Source organism: Rhea pennata, chromosome 3, assembly GCF_028389875.1.
Source record: "Rhea pennata isolate bPtePen1 chromosome 3, bPtePen1.pri, whole genome shotgun sequence".
NCBI lineage: Eukaryota > Metazoa > Chordata > Aves > Rheiformes > Rheidae > Rhea > Rhea pennata.
In genome coordinates this window covers 55,061,820-55,083,814 of record NC_084665.1, presented here as the reverse complement: position 1 = coordinate 55,083,814, position 21,995 = coordinate 55,061,820, and the positions used below count along the sequence as shown (strand labels likewise).

Below are 21,995 nucleotides of genomic sequence, written 5' to 3'. Positions count from 1 at the left end.
GAGGCAAGGACCATCAACAAGAGTGAAAACCACTGAGAACATAAAGACAAATACCTAGACTGTAGGTTGCAGAGCATGTATTGAGTTCTAGAATTGAAAAAGCTCTTTCAGAAAACTACTGATGTGCACTGTGCTTGCTGAACATAGCTATGCTCAGGGATACCACAATGATAAGATGATGCTTCAGAAAAGGAATTTAGGAGGAACAGTGGTGACAAAAAGCTATGGTGCTTAATTGGATGCAGAGGGATATAAATTATGTCTGTAGTTCTGGAATACAGAGATAGGAAAATAAACCACAATTTGTGACACTGACAGACCAGAGTGAAGATTAAGACCAAAGACAGGCTATGACAAATTGTGCTATGTCTCTTGAATTCTAGTAATTGACAATATGATAAAGAATACCACAGGACAACACAGCTCTGGGATGATCTTTACCCTAAGCTTTGCAAAATTTTGCAGAAATTGTTTTTAAATAAATAAATAAAATCAAGAAAGAAAAAAAAGGAGAGAGATAGAGCTTAAATTTAAAAAAAACCTAAATTGCTTTCTTAGAGATATCAATGAAGTTACTAGTGGAATTTATTTTGGAATTATTCACAGTTACGGATAATAATATGCCATTTATAAAATAATGATAATCAACAACAGTCCAGTGACTAAGGGACTGCAAATACTTTAGAAGCTCAAGTGTAACATGTAGGCAAGTTACACCTAGTGGCAGTGTTCAGTATGGTAAAATGGACAATGAGGCCTCAGAAGTTAAAGCTGCAGAACCCTAAATGAGGACTAATCCTGAAACTGGAAAGCTTTACACAAGGAAAAGTAATATTGACCTCTGTACAAAGGCAACAGAAAGCTGCAGACCCAGTGGAATAAGTCTCCTCTGTTGGCATCTTAAAACTGTGGGAATAAGGGTCATCATACCCAAGAACTGGACATTGGTTTTTTCTGTAAGTTAATGTTACACATATGTAAACTGCAATCTGACAATTTTATCAAATGTCAAGTACTTGCATCATCCTTTACCTGTTACTAGACCCCCCAAACTATCACCTTTGCATAAAAGAGTAGCGAGTAAGAAGGCTTTAATAGTTCTAAACTAGATGATTAGCAGGTCATTTAGGATGAGCAGTATCTCGACAAGGAACATCTAAAATCTTTAGTAAGAGCTGAGTATTTTCATGCAAAACTTGGATGGTTTTCTATAATGGTACTGACAACTGGACTCAATGGGTGCTTCTCTCTCCCTTAATGAGATAGAAGCAATAAAAACAAACAAACAAGTGGCTGTAGCAATAAGTAGGGACAGACAAGGGCAAGGATGATCTGATTCTATTTGCCTGGCCAGCTGAAACAAGGCAGCTTTTGACAGAAAACTTACTTCTTTTGGAAGGGAAAATTGGGGTCAACTAGGACAGTATAAGAACCCAAACAGTACAGAGAAGAAAACATACATATTCTTTTGAATTTGTGGAAAGATATTTGAAGACTATTTGAAAATCAGTGTCATTGTGCAAGGGTATCTGCTGTATATTTTACTTGAAAAATATTGATTCACTACAAGACTGCCTTATTTCACAAAAACCTTGAGAATGCTTGTAAACTTGGCTTAAAAAGACATTTACTGTAGAACTAAAGCCAAACAGACATTTTCACAAGCCATAAAACCATTCAGCATCTGTTTATTTAAGAGATAAATGACTGTATGACTTTACCTTTTCAGTCATGAAAACCGAACTTATTAATGAGCAACACATTACATTTTTCAAGCAGAGATCATATTCATCAAGATGTTGATCGCATAGGGTAGAATTGTATACCTGGCTTCATAAAAAATATCTTAACAGAAAGAATTTTCTCCTATGAGTTTGAAATTCTTTTCATCAATGTGTCATTAAACATACTGGCAAACAAAGACCGTTCCCTTATGCTGTGAAAAAAACTCTACATACTGGTCGCTGCTGTTATGTCCCCACTTAGTACGATGTCTTCTGATTGATTAGCCTTCCTATTCCCCCCCCCCCCCGCCCCAATGGCACTTATTACATTATCCCCACCTCAGCAGCTGCTCAGAAAGTAAGAAAAGCCTATCTTCACTGGACTATCTGTTTACCAGAGAACAAAGATATTAACTGACCTTGCAGTCAGGGAGAAAAAAAAGAAAAAAAAGTACTGCTTCTGTAGAGCAACAACTGGATTTTAATAAGCATCTTTCGTCACAAAGTGATGAAAGCACCAAGTTTTCCTGTGTCTCTAGCAGAGACAGACTGCCACAGGAGGAAAACACTTTAGACTGAACTTTACAGCATGTAGTTTCTTTACATGCCTACATATATGGAGAATAATTGCCCTGGAAAGTTAAGGAAGAAGAAAATTCTTCTTGTTTAAGAATTTATTTCAGATGAATTAAGCTAGTCCTGGCTCTAACAGTTTTGATTTTAAAGCAATTTTGTTTCATCCCTACATTCTCAGTTAGTGATCTCTTTCTGTGTTGCCATAATTAGGCTAATTTTCCTTATTTTACTATATTCTTAATACAGCATACTAGAACTGCAGCTGATGTAATGCCCCCTCCTTCTCTAATTATGTCCAATTGTGTCTAATTATGTTCTCTTTCTTGGTTCAATGAATCTTCATGGCAAAAGCATTGGATGAAATGGCACTGTAATCATTATGTACAGCTTCAGAGCATTTAGGCAGGTAAAACTGTCGAATAGTCATATTGTCAAACTTGTAAGTAGCAGAACCAAAAGCAGTCGCATAATGAAGTCTTCTGCATCACTCCAATGAAATCATTCTCTGAGTTTTTAACAATCCCAACAGAAAACTTACTTATGACAAAGTAGTAAAGGAACAGGAAGCTTAAAGAACAAGCAAAAACTGGTTATTCTGGAAATGTAGCAATTAGCCAGCACTCAATCATTCAAGCAACCACGCAACATGTCATCTTTTTCTTCTACTTCAAGTATCTATTGCACATGCAGTCAAAATAAATAAAAAGTACAGTAATTTTCATCTATTTAGGTTTTCTTGTATCAAAAAAGAAAAATGAAATCAGAAATGAGAGAAATATAATTAAACCAAGAGTGAAGGACTGAAGTCTTGCAGGATAAAAATACAAATTACTTCTGGTCAGTAGAAGTCAACATTGCAAAAGCAGATGAAATAAATACCCAAAGTTTCTAACTTCATGTACGTGTTTCTGGAAAGAGTCTGGAGTATAGTCTCCCGATAAAGAGAAATGAGAACAATACTAGCAAATATATATATCTCTTAAATACCGACCAGTGAGATTTCCCAGTGGGCACTGGTGGGAAGGATGCAAAACAACAGCTGAAATAAAGAGAAAATACCTTCTGGTTAAAAGAGATAATTAAGTTTTCCCATAGCATCTATCCCCATAAAGCTAAAGAAAATACAGCAATCCTGAGAACAGACTATTTTTTTTCAGTATAACCAGTGTAATTCATCAGTATAATCAAAACACACACTTTTCAGTAAAAACTAGCTGCCATTTTGTTGTAAATGGTATGATTCAAAGCAAGATCATAATATTTTTGCACAGCAGAAGTCTGATGCTCGTGCTGCTCAAGAACTATAAAGCAGGTATAAATTCAGTTTTAGTCCAGGCCTGCTGCAAAACAAGAAAAAAAAAATCAAGGATAAGAGTAGTGTTATAGAGCCACCAAACTACTATGTCTTCTTCCAATTCTTGTTGAAGTAAAAGTACTAATGAAGACAGGCATATTATCATTGTTGTATTCTAGTTACTCTGTGCAACCAAGGAAGCAATTCTATGTTCCTCTTCATAGTACTGCAGCTGCAGATTGTAAGAAGCCTTTTATTCTTCCAAAGACCAGTAAAGATTTTATTTTTGGCACAGCACGTATGGCAGGTAGACTGAAGAAAGACAGAAGGAAACAGATGCACATCCTCTAACTGCATTTCAAACAAAGCCAAAACAATGTTTTACTGCAAAATGAAACAAAAAGAGATAATAAAAAGAAAAGCCAAGAACAATAGACAGTGCTGTCCTTTAACAGATGTCCTTTAATCATCAGCAGATGATGTCTTTTAATAGCTCTTGATTTTAAGAAAATACCCATGTTCTAAACTTTTTTGAATTGCTCACCAACCTGCTAAGCAAGTTTCCTCAGTATGTCTTCTCTTCTGTACGCTTTATATTGTTTAACACACTGCAGCTTCCAATTTGCTATATTGAAGCTCATTTATAACGTCATTTAGCTATGTTTGTTTCAGAGCTTAAGAAAGGAATTTTCTTTCAAATAAGGTTCTAACCTTTGACGTCCATCAATCAGCTACGTTGTTAGTAGCATAACTGAGAGACTTGTTATAGACAAGACTTTGATGGTTCCTGCGCTCTTTAAAACAAGGTAAAGTTTAAGAATGTGGCTTCCACCTGTGAAGCATCCCAGTATTTCAAATAAAACATGTCTGTAACATAGTGTATGGGTCAAGAACAAATCCCTGCTTACATCTTGATGTCCTCATGTTTAAGATAGACAATAATAAAATTGATCACCATGCCCCCAGGCTGAGTGTGTTTCCAAGGTTCCGTTGTTCAAAATTAAGGCTTAATACTCCTCTAAGTTTGCACTCCATGCCACTCAGAAACAGTAACGATTTCCTTGAACTTTACTGATATGACTTCAGACAGGCAACCATCTAGATACTACAAAAAGAATTTCAGGGCTCTACTAAAGAAAGGGTTTTACGTAGCTGAAATGGTGACTAACAGACTAGTTGAAAGAGAAAGGGATATTTAGTCAGTTTGGGCTTATCTCCTGAACAGCTGCATCCTTCTGCAGTTTTTACTTTTTTAAAGGTTTTTCCTTTTTTGTAATGAAACTCAAAATCACAAGTGCATGAGCTCCAAAACTGTAACACAGGCTGGAAAGTTCAAAGTGTAAGAGATTTAGGAGGACAACTCCACTGACTTTCAGTGGCCTATATGCTGCTCCTTCTCTTAAGCACTTCCTCTAATCTTCATACTCAGAGACTTCATACTCAGTCTTGGTGGGTAGCAGAAAATAAAGAACTATTCCAGTAGCATGCAATAGCTGTATGGACTCACACAGGTGGTTAGGAATGGAAACAAAAAATCGTGCTAGAGAACGTATCTGAGTGTGTTCCACAAGGAAAAAAAGAGGTTCCACTTTCATTTATGCCTGATACAGGAGACTGTCATATTTCTGTAGTTTAAATAAAGTACATGTATATAATTCACTGATACATATTAATACATATCTCTTGTAACACAAATGTCATTTATGAGGTTTTCTGCACTTAAAGGAGATAACAGATGGAATAGATTAAATAATTTTAAATGATGCATTTATCACAACCACCTTCACTACCAAATAACAGCTTTCAAGGCTAGGAATCTGATTGCCTTAACAGGACTAGAAGCTACTAAACCACATCAATATTACTGCAGACTCCTGGAAATATTCACTACTTCAGTGACAATCAAAGTAGTGGCCTAATCTGCTGGGATGTTAATTTATGTTATCTTCTAAAAAAATCAGCTCCACTTCCTCACTACATCAATGCAATTTTAAGGACAGAATTTTAGTAAAGCTATATCATTGATCTGTTGAACCCCAGGGAAAGAAAATATTTCTAGTTTCTTCTGTGTTTCCCATAGCCTCTAAATTCCCTAACAGTTCAGGGATCTGAGAAGCCATGCCATAGATCTAAAGATCTGCAAGCAGCTAATTATAATTAAGTTTTCTACTATTCCACAGACAAGTCACAACAAAGCTAAAAACGTGAACATTTCCAATTTCCTTGTCCTGTTCATCTATAAAATTCAGTGGCTGGCCTGGTGGTTTATCAGTCAGCTCCATTTAGTTGCTGAAGTTCAAAGTCAAGAGAAGGGTAAGGCATGTTTTTTGAGATGGGGCTCCCTAAGGAAATATGAAGGAGTGGGAAGGTGGGAGGAGAGGAGGGAAGAGGATCAGAAGAGAAGACATAGGAGGGATAAAATTAATTGCAAAGGAAGTTTCTTGGACATCAAGGGACAGTGTTTGAATGTGGTAATTACTACGCAGTACAGTAGAAGGCCAACACAGAAAAGAAGATGAAACCAAGGAAACCTCATGACCTGACCTGACTTATTCAGTAACTTCAGTGATGTCACAAAAATGTTACAAGCAGTAACAGAATATAATGAGGCATCCTATAACCAATATTATACTCTATCCTCTTGGGACGTAACCAAGTGTCTCTCTCTATGCAAAAATCCTTAAAATAGGTCTTGTATGACCAAGTTCAAAAAAGACTGTTAGCAATTTTCTCCTAAATCTCCCTCACTGCTTGCTCTGTAGCAACAATGTAATTTCCTGGCCTGGAAAACAACCAGAAAAAAAAATGGGCAAGAGGAAGAAGGTAAAGAAAGAGGAAAGAGATTTAGAATCAGCAAGTGTATCAGTCAAGGATTGAACACAGAGAATTCTCCAGGGTCAATCTGCTTGGAAAAAGGAGAAAATTAAGATATCACTGAGTACTTTATGCCTTGACAGAATTATTTTTACATAACAGTCCAAATGCAAATTAGGTAAAATCAGACAATTGATACAAAGACTAAATTACAGTATGATTTAGTTTAATTTGTCATGTGAGTTTTATACAGGAGCAGAGAAAGTTTCAAATATGAAGTCTGAAAGATATGATAGCATTTATTTTTAAATATTATGAATAGCTATGGGATGTTCTAGTAAAGTAATGCTTTCTTCAATTAAGTATGCTTGTGAAAAGGTTACTCAGACTACCTTTATTTATTACAACGTACATGAGACTGAATTGATGCTACTCTAGAATCGTGGCAGGATTTCACCATTATTTTCACCATTTAATTTCTCTGTAGAGAGAGATTGATAGATGTTGCAAGAATCATGAGACACTTAATCCAATATACTCTTAATCCTTGCAAAATGGGCAAAACAATAGCACTGTATCTTAAGGGACAGGATAAAAGACTGGATGTTTTTCACACTTTCTTCTCTTCAGAGTAGTTGCCACCTAAACACACCTGCCTTCACCGAAGGTAAGAAACTAACTCCAAGAAACAGTGATTTTTCAATTACTGTAACAATGATTTCTAAAAATAAAAGTTTTTGTTGCTTGTAATATAGAAGCAACCAAAGCCATCTGTTTAGATCATGATCTTACAGTGCTATTTACTGCACAAGATCATCTGAAAGAATAGACCATCAATTTTCAATCTAAAATGAGATTCCTTCACCCTTAGTAACATTGAGAGTACTTCACTTAAGTTAATGGAGCTACTTATATTTATAGCTACTGCCAAGAATACCAGTGATTAACAGGCTGACGGGAAAAAAAAATTAAGACATTTTCAAAAGCAAACGTAAGTCCACACTGACAGTTTTCCCTGAAAATGGCTAGCCAGAAGAAAAGATGTGCATCTCTGGATGTCTTCAAACACAGAGAAGCATCTTTCTGGAGATCAGTGGCATTACCTGTCAGAAAACAATTTACTAGACTCAGTCCTGAGTGAAATTTATGACATGTAAGAGACAGAGTAGATAGTTCCGTGAGGCTTTTTGGCCTAAAAGTCTGTTAACCTACAGAAAGTGCTGTACTACTCAAAGTAAGAAAGGGTGTGGAACTAGGACATCTGCATCTACAGAAGGAAAAGTAAAATAAACTTAATGTAAAGCATCTATGAAGTTTCCCAGTGTGATCACATTCAATTGGTTTTGAAATATGATGAGTGCACAGGAGACATTCATATATCACTTGCAGACCATCTGCCTCACCGTTATTACTATGCAGCTTACCATGGTCATCAACTTCCCTGCTATCATGTTCTCATTGCCATCTGTATATCGTAAGATTTATATATACACATACACAAACACACACACATATACATATATATTTAAAAAGTAATAATAAAAAAATTGCATAACAAGAATTTATGATGCATCTTATCATCTGAAGTTTGCTTTTGCACTTCCTGTCAAAACTTGCTAGGTTATTGATTATTAACCCCTGTTAGAAAGTGAGCATTTTACACTGACAACATTTTATGCTCTGGCTTCATTTGCCTGGGGTGTTTCTACAGCTTCTGAAAGGAGACCGATATCTTGAAACTTTGTGACTGAATGAATAAATATAAAATCAGCATTTATTATTTTTCACTTGCAAGGTTTCTTGCAGTTTAGACCAAATAAAGCATTACAGATGCAATACATCAGACAGATTTGTGAGTAATGACAAACACAATGCTTTCAGGAATCAGGATTTCAAAACAGAAAGTAGTAAAATACAGTACTACAGTACAGTACAACTAAGATGTAAGAAATAGCCACGGGGGAAAATTGTTCATTGGCTTTAATCAGCAGGTATTCAAACTTATTTGCAAAATCAAATTAGGGAATGGGAGAACTGTATAAAAATGTGCACAGAAGCAAAACAAAGCAAGCATGGATGCAGGAAAGATAAGTTGTTTCCACTGAACAAAACTGAAAAGTTTGCTATGGAGATTCAATGACGTAAAGGAAGAAAAAACTTTAGCTCTGGATAGAAGTCGCAATACTGTAATTTTGTAAATTATAGAGAACACTAAATTATTCACATCTTAAGGCAACTGGCATTTCTGCAAATCACAACCTCTTTCCAAAAATAATTTTTATGTAATTTAGAGTAGTAAGATTTTATAATATTGTAGCTTATAATACAAAACAATAACATGACTTAATTGTATTCCAAATATTACATGTAACTACAATGATAGTTAGTAAGTTTTTCTAAATAGTGATTAAGGGGGAGGGGATTATTATTACCTTGCTGATCTCTGATATAGCCAAATATCTCAACAAACATCACTTCGAAGATAGCTGTATTTCATTTCTTAGCAATAATTTAGCTGAAGTTTGAATCTTTGAGATTCTGTAATGACTGCTGATTCCTTTTACTTCTAACAACACATAACACAAACTACGTTGTATTTCCGTTTGCAGGATAAACTTTTGCAATAGGAACATACATAGATTTTAATAACACATTTGAATCTGTGTCCTTGAATTGCTTTTCTGGCTGTATTTAAGTTGTGTGTGTTTGATACTGTAACAAAAAAAAAAAAAAAAAAATAGAACTGATGACACCAGTGTTATGAATCAGCAACTGAAGAAGGAAATGCAAAAGGTTTTCCTTCTTGCTACTTTAAAAACTCAGTTATTTCCAAAACAATGGTAATAGCATTTGAGACAAAACTTTGAAATAAAAGCAGTAAGTACACGGTATAGAAAATCCTAAAGCCTAAAGAAGAAAGTGGGATACAAAAATATGCACAAGGGACATGTAAGTAGTTTTTCTTTCCTTCTGACCATTCCAAACAGGAAGAGAACATTTTCTGACCTGTTTTTGAATGTAAGCTCCTTCTTGGTTCCTCAGGCCCCTCAATGGGTTGATCAGCAAGGAAAACTCGTGCCTGGTCCACAGCATTAAGAATAGTTTGCTCCTTATCCTTCAGTTCACGCCTCAGTGCCTTTTGCAAAAGAAAAAAAGAACACCATTTGTAACCTGATGTTGTGAACAACATACATTACAACATTTTTTCCATTTTCACCTCTCTGACCAGACCTATCTACTGCATGAGTAATAGCCAACATTTAATTCAGACTGTGAGATAAAATTTACATTTCACAAAACACAAATGGCAAGAAACGATTAGATGATAGAAATTCTTCTAAAATTAATTTGAAGAAGTGAATACAAGAAAGATGACGATGATAGGTTTTAAAATACTCACCTAAAGGAAAGTATTACACTGACTTTACAGAAAAAAACTTTACAAGTTTCATTATTAGCGTGACTGCTGATACAGATTGTGACAGTAGGGTTTTTTTTTTCTTTTTTGTGGTAGCTGGTATAACAGAAAATTGATCCACTGAAACTTTGGAAGATATTTTCACAACTGCTAATGAGAATTGCAAAAGCACTTCACATTCCTTAGAAGATGCTGCTTCTTACTCTGTTTCTTGTTTAATAATATTTTTAGAACTTAGAACATGTGTAATCAGACTGGGATGATGAGAACATATTAGGAAAAGACATCTTTCAAATTAACCTAAAATATTTTGAGCCTTGCACACAGGAGCAATTTCAATTTTTCTTGAAGATATTTTTCATGCTAACAGAAGTGAATGTCAAGATATTTTATTCTCCAGTGCTTATGAGTTTTTTAAATGGTTAAGTATAACCATCTTATTAAAAACAGACCAAAAAAGTATTCTTGAGTCATCAGCTTTAATAATGTTTTCTATAAAGCATGCTGTTCACAGCTTTTAAAAAGTATGAATTGATCCTAGATAAATTCTGCTTTGCATGAGTTATTTGTATTACTTTCTACAAGTCTGAATACAAATAAATAAATAAATAAATAAATATTATTAAAGTATTGCACTTAATTTTTTCAATGTATTTTTTTAATCTCTAATATAAAAAATAAGGTTTATTTACTGACAAAAATGCAGTCTGTCCCCATTTTAGCTCAACAAAAGTCAGTGGAGTTCACAACACTATAAAACAAGATGAATGCTTTCCACTAGAGAAAATAACTCCTAGAAGAAAATAAGGACTGAGAAAAGGCTTCTTTTCTCCAGAACCCACACGTGGTGTAAAAGTGTTACAGTTGCATCACAGACTTTAGCCAGTACTAATGGGAAGGAGTAGGAAAAGTTCTGGATGGCTTAAGTTATTTATGCTCTTCTGTCTAAAAACATGTTGAACTAGTACTTCCTCTAGAAACTAAATTCTTATTTTTCTCCAGATTCCTTGCTCAAGATTTTCTCAGAAAACTGCATATTTATTTATGCAAAAGGAAAAAGATTCTTTTGAAGAGAGGATCCTAGAGGCATTTTTAAGAATTTTTAAGTTGACAACAGGGCATTATATGTACTTATTTATTAAAGAAGTGTCTAGAACATGAAAAACTCCACATGGATCTAATAGAATCTGCAATGGTATTTTCAACACCAGACTTTTCCATTACTAACAGTTCCATATTTTGAAGAAGTTGTTTCAAAGTACTGACAATTAAAGTCAGATAATCCTTCCTCGATTTCCTGCCCAGGTCATTTTCTAATTTCTTACTGCCTCAAAAATTCAGAACTTTTCACTAATGACATAATGAAACAAAAACACTCACAGAGCACATGAAAACATTTCTTTCTAAATACAGTATTTTCTTTGTAAATCCTGATCACTTAAGACACCGCGTAACTAAAATAAAAAAAAAAAAAAAAATAAAGGCAACTTAGCATGTAACATTAAATAGAGCAACTACAACCTTCCCATTCTTTTAAGCCATTCTGTCAAAGGTGTTTCAGTATAAAATAAGAATACCTGCATTTTAAAATTCTGCCTTGAAATTCTCTCCCCAATCCTGACCGAACTAGTTCTCAGCTTCTACACCTTCCTGAAGCACATTCCCAGCCATCAGGGACCTGGGTACTTCATTTTGCCCTATCTGATTTATCATTTTTGTTTTTAGCAGTTATCTACCAACAACCATGCTCCTCTTCCAAAAATACTACTTCCATCTTTCTACTTTTCTACATGACTTGTCTACAGATATAGGGATTTCATGTAGCCAACTGTAATTACTTGCTTATTGATTTTTTTAATCAGTTGGACTTGCCTCTTTTGAGCCAAATCCTTTCAACTGTCTTTCTGAAATCTACTTACAAAAGAAACCAAACCATCTGTTTTAAGTGTAGGAGGGCAAAAAGTCAACCTCTTAATCTCTCCTTACAATGCTTCTTCATCAGCAGGATCAGCAGCAGCAGCACAGTCATTGCCATAGTTATTCATGTTCATAATCCAAATCATTTGGCCTGGGCCCAGACATTCTTCAAGAGGGAAATCTCCCTGTTTATTCCTACATAATTTCAAACTTTTCCATCAAAATTCTTGCATAAACCCCTATCTTGATCACTGAAAACCTCCATGCTTCCCTTTACATCACCTCCCACAATATTCTTATACCTAAGTAGGAACATTATGGGCTGGATAGATGTACAATCACACAAAATTGACTGGTACAAAACTGACTGGATGATGAGGTTCAGCAGTGGTAGCTAATGGGTCGTGCTCTGCATGGAAGCTGGTAACAAGCAGAGCACCGCAAGGGTCTGCCCTTGGACCTAGTCAGTTTAATAGCTTTCTCAGTGACCTGGAGGCAGCAGCAGAGCACGCTGTTATCAGGTTTGCAGATGATATCAAACTGGTGGGGGGACAGTTGATAGCCTTAAGGGCAGAGCTGCCATTCATGGGGACCTAGACAGGCTGGAGTGGGCCAATCTGATAAAATACAACAGGGACAACTGCAAAGTCTTGTATCTGGGGAGGAATAAGCCTCCTGCAGCAACATGGGCTGGGAGCAGCTCGTGTGGAAAAGGCCCCAAGTCTGGGAAGACAGGGAGGGCAGCAGGAGCCCCCAATGTGTCCTGGTAGCTGAGACGGCCACCAGTATCCTGCACTGTAGGAACAGCAATACCGACAGCCGATCAAAAGGAAGGGAATATCCCCCTCTACTCTGCACTCACTAGATCATCCTTAAGAAAAAAAAAAAAGCTCAGTTTTGGGACTGCAGTAATTTCAGAAGAGAGCTATCAAGATGGTCTGGGGCTGCAGCATTTCACTGTGCAGAAAGGCTGAGAGCTTGTTTAGGCTGAAGAAGAGATGGTTTTGGGGTAGTAACAGAAAGGCTGAAGTTGAAAGGGATCTCTGGCGATCATCTAGTCCAAACCCTCTGCTCAAGCAGGGTCATCTAGAGCACACTGCACAGTATCACATTCAGACAGGTTTTGAGTATCTCCAGAGAAGGAGACTCCACAACCTCTCTGCGCAACCTAATCCAGTACTCTGTCACTCTCACAGTAACGAAGTTCCTCCTCCTGCTCAGAAGGAACTGCCTGTTTCAGTTTGTGCCTGTTGCCTCTTGTGCTGTTGCTGGGCACCACTGAAAAGAGTCCAGCCCCATCCCCTTGACACCCTCCCTTCAGGTACTTATACACATTGATAAGATCCCCTCTCAGTCTTCTCTTCTCCAGGCTAAAGAGGCACAGCTCTCGCAACCGTTCCTCATAGGGCAGTTCTCTGGTCATCTTCATAGCCTTACATTGGACTCTCTCCAGTAGCTCCATGTTTCTCTTGTACTGGGGAGCCCAGAACTGGACGCAGTACTCGAGATGAGGCGTCATCTAGGTGCAGAACCTCACGAGGTTCCTCTCTGCCCAGCTCTCCAGCCTGTCCAGGTCTCTCTGAATGGCAGCACAGCCCTCAGGTGTGTCAGCCACTCCTTCCAGCTTGGTATTATCAGCAAACTTGCTGAGGGGGCACTCTGTCCCCTCATCCAGGTCATTGATGAAGAAGTTGAACAGGATGGGACCCAGTACTGACCCCTGGGGGATGCCACTAGCTACAGGCCTCCAACTAGACTCTGCATCACCGATCACAACTCTCTGAGCTCTTCTCAATCCACTCATCTAGCCCGCACTTCCTAAGCTTATCTAGCAGGACATTATGGTAGACAGTGTAAGAAGCCTTGCTGAAGTCAAGGTAGACAACACCCACTGCTCTGCCCTCATCTACTCAGCCAGTCTTTCCATTAAATAAGGCTATTAAGTACGATTTCCCCTTGGTGGATCCATGCTGACTACTCCTGATCACCTTCTTTTCCTCCACATGCTTAGAAATGACATCCAGGATGAGGTGTTCCGTCACCTTTCCAGGGATGGAGGTGAGGCTGACTGGTCTATAGTTTCCTGGGCCCTTCACGTTCCCCTTTTTGAAGACTGGAGTAATATTTGCTTTCTTCAGTCCTCAGGCACTTCTGCTCTCCATGACCTTTCAAAGATGACGGAGAGTGGCTTAGCAATAACATCCGCCAGCTCCCTCAGCACTCATGGGCGCATTCCATCCGGACCCACGGATTTTGAACAGGTTGCCCAGAGAGGTCGTGGAGTCTCCTTCTCTGGAGATCTTCAAGGCCCACCCGGATGCAACCCTGTCTAACACGCTCTAGGTGACCCTGCTGAGCAGGGAGGTTGGACTAGATGATCTCCAGAGGTCCCTTCCAACCTTACTGATTCTATGATTCTATGATTTGCGAATATCAAGTTTGCCTAAAAGATCTCTAACCTTATCCTCCTTGACTAAAGGAAAGTCTTTCCTTCTCCAGACCTTCTCTCTTGTCTCCAAGGCCTAGGAATCCTGAGGGCTGCCCTTAGCAGTAAAGACTGAAGCAAAGAAGGCATTCAGTAACACTACCTTCTCTGTATCCTTCCTCACTGGGGCCCCAACCCCATTCAGCACTGGGCCCGTATTTTCCCTAATCTTCCTTTTGCTACTGATGTATTTGAAGAATCCCTTCTTGTTGTCCTTGATATCCCTTGCCAGGCTTAATTACAAATGGGCCATAGCCTTCGTTGTCACATCCCTGCATACTTTGATAGCACTCCTATGTTCCTCCCACGTGGCCCTTCCCTTCTTCCATATTCTGTGCACTTTCCTCTTCTGTTTGAGTTTTGCTGGGAGCTCCTTGCTCACCCATACAGTTCTCCTGCCCCCTTTGCTGAGCTTCTTACTCTTAGGGATGCACCACTCCTCAGCTTGGAGGAACTGATGCTTAAATATTAACGAACTCTCTTTGACCCCCCTTCTTTCTAGAACTGTAACGCATGGGATTCCTCAATGTAGTTCCCTTTAGAGGCCAAAGCTTGTGCTCTGAAGTCCAGGGTTACAATCCTATTTATCATCCTGTAATCAACAGCTGCCTCTTGGTTCCTATGGGGAAGTTATACATGCAGGGTTTCAAGACCTGACTGAATGAAGCCCCGAGCAAGCTGGTCTGAGCAGAGACTGGGTTTGAACAGGAGGAGGTTGGACTGCAGAGCTCTGGAGGTTCTGAACAATCTTGTGAGCATGTGGTTCAAAGCTATGCAGCTATACTTCTGGGTGTGATGCTCAAACCCCCTGGCTGCCTGCTCTCTGAATTTCTGTTCCTGTGCAGTAGAGACAAACCTTTTTCAATTTCCTAATTTAGTCTCCTTACTCTCAAATCCTTTTTAAACTTGAAAATCCTATATACTATATCCTATCTACTGCCACACATGCTCTTTCAGCTTTCCTAGGCTCTGCCACCAACTGTCCTGCTTGACTGCCATGCTCATTCTTTCAGCATCCTATATGCACTGAATGCCACAAAAATCTCACAGATCCCACTTTATCTTGCTGATCAGCAAGTCTCTTGCTGCCACAAACCCCCAAATTTCTGCTTCTTGACTTTAGGTGAGCAGAAAGATATTATTCTCCACCCTCCAAATTTATTCCTTTATTCTCACCATCTCCCCAAATCCTTCCTTTCCTTCTCATCCTACTTCTGCTCCAATTAAAATAAATTACAAAAACTAATCAATGAAAATATACTAATCTCCATTATGTTTAGAAACTTGTATTATATGGTCCCATCTTCAAATAGTCACCATTAACTAGATTTTTAATACAAAAAACTTTTCAGAATAGTGTTATCTCTGTATTTTTTTTTAATAACAATAAGCAGAATCAGTTTTATTCTTTGTTCTGGGACTCAGTATATACTACATTCTACAACAAACATAGAAATTATGTAATTTACAAAGATCTGTTTTGATAAAATATGTATTTTTAGAGAAACTGAAGTATTCTAAAAGCAAAATTCCTGAAATACAAGCCCTTCAAATCAGTATAGCATATATCAATATTTTAATTTCACACAACATACATCAGAATAAAGCTCTTCAAAATCATCCATATTTTACAAATCCCCAAAGTATTTCTCTATGTAGCAATTTGTTCCAGGTTAAGAAGACAGACAAGAGGATATTATCACTATTGTGCAATTAAGGCTGCATGGGTAATTTTTGAATGTAGTTCTCTATTTTGATGCTTTTTGTTATTAAAAGCCACGTAGGTGCATAATTAGAATGCAATTTTAACTTTTAATTTCAAAGATTTTGCCAGAAAGGGACACTACAACTTGTGAAGTAGGAGATCCTTCTCCTTAGAATTACCCCTTAGGTGTTTTACTCCGTGTAGCTTCCCAAATATCTGCAAAGCATAAAAGAAAAAGAGGATATAGTATACAGGATTTTCAAGTTTAAAAAGGATTTGCAGATAAGGAGACTAAATTATGGAAGCTGAAAAAAGATACATCCCAAATGGCTATGCAGAATGGATAGTCCTCTCTCAGAGAGTTAGTTATATTACTATGTCCGTTCATTCATTCCCCATTGTCTGTCATTCAGGACTAAAATAGTTAAAGCATTCCTAGAGCTTTGAACATTGCACAGGCTGTGCTTGAGGCAGAATTCTTTCCCTGTAGCTAGCTATACTTTAGCTAGAGGAAAGTAGAAGAAAATTAGCTAAAGTTTGGGTGTAGATTAAATAAATAATAAAGTTATAGCAAAAGGCTTTCACACTTATGGCCTTTATCTTCATTTTGCGTCTTCTGAAGCCGCAACTCAAATCTTCCCACCTAAGCCGTCTACTAACAAGGTAAGCACACAGATGCAAATATATATATCTATTTTTTGACTGTCATAGTAAGTATGCAGATGCAAACACAAAATGGAAATGAGAACTCTGAGCACACACGATGCTCCTTTACATAAGTAAAAATTCAGTGACATTGTAAATACATACTGGTCATACAAAAAGAGATGATACAATTTTAGTAGTAATTCATACCACCATATTTCTTACTATAGTCCTACAGTGCACAATTACAGTATACTTTATGCAGTGCTTTAAAATGCAAGTTTTACTTGCCTTATGGAAAGACTTGTGACAGATTATCATGCTAGATGTCTATCCTTTCAACAGCTGTATTTGTAAATTCATTCTTAAATCCTGCATGTGCTAGAACACTAATTTTAGAAGTTCCTGAATCTTTAAAGAGAAAAAAACCCTAAAGCCCTAAGACGTGGCATGTCCAAGCAGTGTCACACAAGAAGTTTTCAGAGCTGGCCTTCAGAACCAATAATGATAATTCAGATAATCCTCCTTTTAATACTGAAAAAAATTTTCTAGTGATAGAAAGGGGCTCACAAAACTACTCTCTCGAAATGTTTTATGAAGTATCACACTAAGTAAGAACTGATCAACAGCATCACAGCATTCGTTTTGCAGATATGAGTGACATCTTCCAAGTGTCTTTAAAATGACAAAGAACAGTCCATAAACCCACTACATGTAATCCTTCAGTCATCTACTGTTGTTTCCCTTAAGGCAGAGAATGAACAGAAGTGTTAGATCACTGATTTATTGCCATCATTAGTCAATGATTTGCCCATTTTGATTTGTTCCTCTTTCAGTAACTGTGAAACCCTGTTTTCCTCTTATGACTTGGGAAATTATGTATTATTTATTGTTATACCAAGTTAATCTAATCTATATGTTTGCTATTCTTTATAGAAGTCTATAATTTCTCATATTAAATTAGCTCTTCTTTCAAGCTAACATTTTCTAACTTACTGTCTGAATTTATAAGCAAAGAATTTGCTAAACCAAGGCCTTCCAGGATTTTTGTTGGGAATGCCTTGTAGCTGGAGCTCTTCTACCCTTGGGAAATTACAATGCCAGAAAAACTCTGGCAATTTTCACATACTTTCTTCAGTTAGAATCTTAAAATTGTATTTCAAGCACAGTAAGTGGGTTTCCAAGATTATGTACTGTCAATTTACAGTCTCTTCTTTCCCCTTTTGAGTTGTACAGGCTTGTATAGAATAATTAGACAAGCAGATCAGCTTAATGGTTCCAACAGATGAAGGCAGAACTAATTTCAAAGAAAACACACAAGATGTTTCTTAAAACCAGAACATATTTGAATCAGGTTTCATTATGCGCTCTTTCAAGAAAGGGAAGACACATGCTATTGTAACTCGAATCTGTTTATCACATTGTAGCTTTATGTGCCAATCAGCAGCTCCAGCAGCATTTAATTACTCACTCATCTTTATTGTGCATCAGGTGCTTGAAAAACTTCTGTACTTTTATACTCTAAACAGAAATGGGAAAGTCATCCATGGCATATAGCAGCAAAGGGAGAATGAGTAGGATGATTGAGAAAAGAGAACTAGAAAAAGTTTGTTTATAAAGCTCACTCAGAAATCAAGATTGTGACTGTCTGAGTCTGTGCCAGCTGACCACATCACTGAAGAATGAACTAGAAAGATACATGTAGCAATGTTTAAAACTGTTCCTTCATGTCAGATACTATTTAGTATCTGCACATACCTGCACACAAATTCAAGCAAGTATTTTGGTCTCTGGCATTTTTCTGTATGAAAGTCAGTTTTCTAAAGCTTTTAGCCCAGCTGATATAGTGTGCATTCAAATAAAAAGTAATATTTCATTTCAGATGGTGCATTTCACTCTGTATTTACTTTTTGTTACTTCATATTCAATCTACATGGTAACAGAAATAGGGAAGGAGAAAAGCAGTATGCTTTTCTCAGCATACACAGCATGATAGGTAAAGACATCTGCAGCACACACGGGGCTTTGCAAAAGAGATCCAGCCCTACACCATGACCAATACCAGAATAAGGAAAGCACAGCAAAGATCACAGTGAACAAGAAGCTGTTTTCCTCGGTAATAAATAAACCTTAAGCATTTCAGATTCATTTTAAAAGAATGAACAAAAGATTAGGGCTAGGAGGTATATCCCACATCACTGGCAAAAGATTTGCCAAGAAAGACCAAAGACAAGTGAATAGTGAAGACTGTGTTTGTAAACTATTTCTCAGTTTACCATCCACCACTCATGGCATCTATTGCTGTATACAAAACAGAGTGGCTACGATTAGAGTTCATAAAGCAGGAGAGGATGTAGGAGTCATAGCTGTAACAAATACATTTTCCCTCCACACACAGGAAAACAAAAACAGCAGCAAGCCGCAACAACAATTACAGGAATGCAAGATCACAGATGTGAGTAAAAGAAAGATCTAAACAATGCACACTGGTGATCTTTTACCAGAAGGCCAATAAATGTTAGCTTACCTAACACTTTCCCCTTGATTTATCAAAAAAAAAAAAAAAAAAAAAAAGAAAAAAGAAAAAAAGAAAAAAAAGAAAGAAAGAAAGAAACAAACAAACAAACTTCAGCCTAGAAATAGGGGTATTTCTTCACTAAGACTGTTAGTCCCTCAATAACTTCCCTTCTTACTCCAGTATGTGCATGAGCGTATATGCTCATGCCTCTTCAGTGAAGATATCACTCACCTTTTGTGTAAATGCTTATAGGTAAGCCTTACATGATACAGGCATATATCCATACTCCTCAAACTTAAAATGATCTACAGTAATATAGCCTAGAGCCAAAGTGATAGGGGATGTAAACCATGCTTTATCATCTCCTTTTGAGTTTTACAGATATGAAATACAAAGATTTTACTAATATTTTTAAAACTCTAGGAAACTGACAATCTCAACCTGCATCTATTTAGATATTTTTATGGTGATCACTTAATTAAGCTTCCTCCCTTGTGAATTTGCTGAAGCATTAAAAAAAACCTAGAAGGCTATTTTCTATAATTTTTTTAATAGCATTCTAAAAGCATAAAAAGGCATTTGGAAACCTCTTTTGGAAAGTTTTCACTTACAATAACCTTGCAGAGACTTTGAAAGGACTCTTTTGGGCACTGAAAGAGAATCTGCTACTACATCATAACGGTAGAGATAAGCTTAGTTTTAGTACAGATTGCATTAAAAAAAGGACATGACTGAATGCATTTCCTGCATTAAATAGTATGTGGATACACTTTTTCTTAGAGAATAAATGAAATAATTAAAAATAAAATAAATAAAAAATTAAAAAATAAAATAAAAATAAAATCAACATTTCCACACAAAGTTGCTTGCCCTAAGAGAACCTCCTGTCTCTTCAGGAAGAACGTCTGGAATATCTGACTTCCCTAGAGAGGTCGCAGGATCTAAATCTGGCTAGTGAGGAAGGAAGACACTGCTTAATTGAGCAAAGGTTACAGAGAAAAAAGGTATAATGATGCACACATTAATATGCCTTCCATTGCAAATAATACAATGGATTTTGTATTTCCTAGCCCACTGAAATCAGACTTTATTAACTTGTGTTTCTAGGTCAATGATAACCAAGGCTTGGTTACCCTGAGAAGTTCAGAGGGCTCTACAGAATGTGAAGGTTTAGACACTGGAAAGTGTGAAGGCTTATAACTGTTTATTTACCAGACTTGGAACTAATTATGTATTTTGGAAAAATGAACAAAACCCTCTGAGCCCTGAGTTGCTGCCAGACATCATTATTTCCAGAAAGTTTTGCTGAAGTTTTATGATTTTTTTTTCTAAACACAGAAGTAATCTGAAAAGACAAAGATTTCAATGCTAAACACAATTTCCTAGATGAATGAGCTACTCAAGTCCTTAGAATCGTATCTATTCTGAATTTCTCTAGAAACATTAGTGAAGATCCTATTCTGATGGGTCTTGGGTGTGCTACATACTTCGCACACATCCTCTGATCTTACCTTCTTTGTCTTCTTCTTAAAGAAAGCTACTCGTTGAATATTCAGTACTTCTCATTTGGCTGTACCTAGAGAGGCTTCTCCCTTCTGTAACCAAATTTTCTATCAATGACAATATCGACATAGAACTATTAATAAAAGAAAACAAAATTGCTGTCCCATTATCATGTGCTCTAGTTCTTTAATCGAAAAATGAGCAAAAGAATGGTAAGAACAGAGAAGAACAAAATCTGCTAAAATATGCTTCTTTCGCTCATTCAGCTAGTTTCTAAGCTAACTCAGCATATGTTGGTCCAAAGTCATTATAATACGACAGCTACAAAAAGGGCAGAATAATCACTAAATTTGATAGCCCTAATGACTTTACAGTAAAGAAGAGTATGAAATGTAATGTAAAAGTTTGTTTTACATTATTATAAAAAGAATTTTTTTAAAAATCTTTTCAATGGTACCTTAAAAATAATCTGTTTAACATCCCTAAATTTAATAACATCCCTAAATTTAATACAAGCATTCATACAGGCTCCACTCCACAGATAACAAAAATGTCCAAATCAGAGTGCAGAGTATGCATGTTAAAAATTGGAGAAGAAACATCTATAGTCATTTTTACAGGTAGTAAATCATGTCTCCAGTAGATTTAAAAAACAAAAAAAAAAAAAAAACAAACAAAAAAAAAACAGTGATACAGAGGAAGAGATGTTATCATTTCATCATCTTTCTACAGCTCAGCACTATTTTGCCTTCATTAAGCTGGACAACTGACTGTAGAGAAAGAGAAGCTCTTCAAACTTTTTGTTCTAAGGGTGAAGGAAAAAAAAGTATTTACTTTTACACAAGAGCAGTATTCCTACAGCTAGCAGTGGAACCAACTTTCAAATACTAGATTGCTTGTAAGTACACATTCAGTTTTTCAGCAAAGGAGAAAAATGTGATTTTGTGAAGGACAATTAATGCTACCAACCTTCACTATGAAAATGTGAGAACCATCCTGCACCAACAACCTGAAAAGACAAAAAGCCCTTTTTTTTTTTTTTTTTTTAATTTTTGAAGAAAAGTCTGGTCTAGGTTTGCAGGGCAGAAAGAAAAAAGAACATACAACTTCTCCAGGAAAACTCCAAAACAGAAGATTACAGTTTACACTTAGATGATTAACCAGCAAATTGTGATCTCAATACATACTTGTTTCAAAAAATCACAGACCATTAAACTTTCCATTTTAGATCAGACTCAAATAGCAGCACCTTAAAAGTGAATACCCTTGAACACCAGGCCAAGGTTTAAACCAAATTTGAGAAGAAAATGCCATCTACTACATCATCTACCTAGTACCTAAATATTTTCTCTGTTTTTTTTTATTTGTTTTTAAGACAAATGTATCTACATACAGC

General features: G+C 36.7%; 1 protein-coding gene across 6 annotated transcripts in view; it reads right to left on the bottom strand.

Moving 5' to 3' along the window:
- UTRN (utrophin) overlaps window positions 1-21,995 on the bottom strand; it is a 405,882-nt gene that overhangs the window by 92,461 nt on the left and 291,426 nt on the right. For all 6 annotated transcript variants that reach the window (XM_062572341.1, XM_062572340.1, XM_062572342.1 and 3 more), the window contains one exon: window positions 9,415-9,544. In XM_062572341.1, coding sequence (XP_062428325.1) covers window positions 9,415-9,544 — 130 coding nt within the window. The remainder of the gene's footprint in view (window positions 1-9,414; window positions 9,545-21,995) is intronic.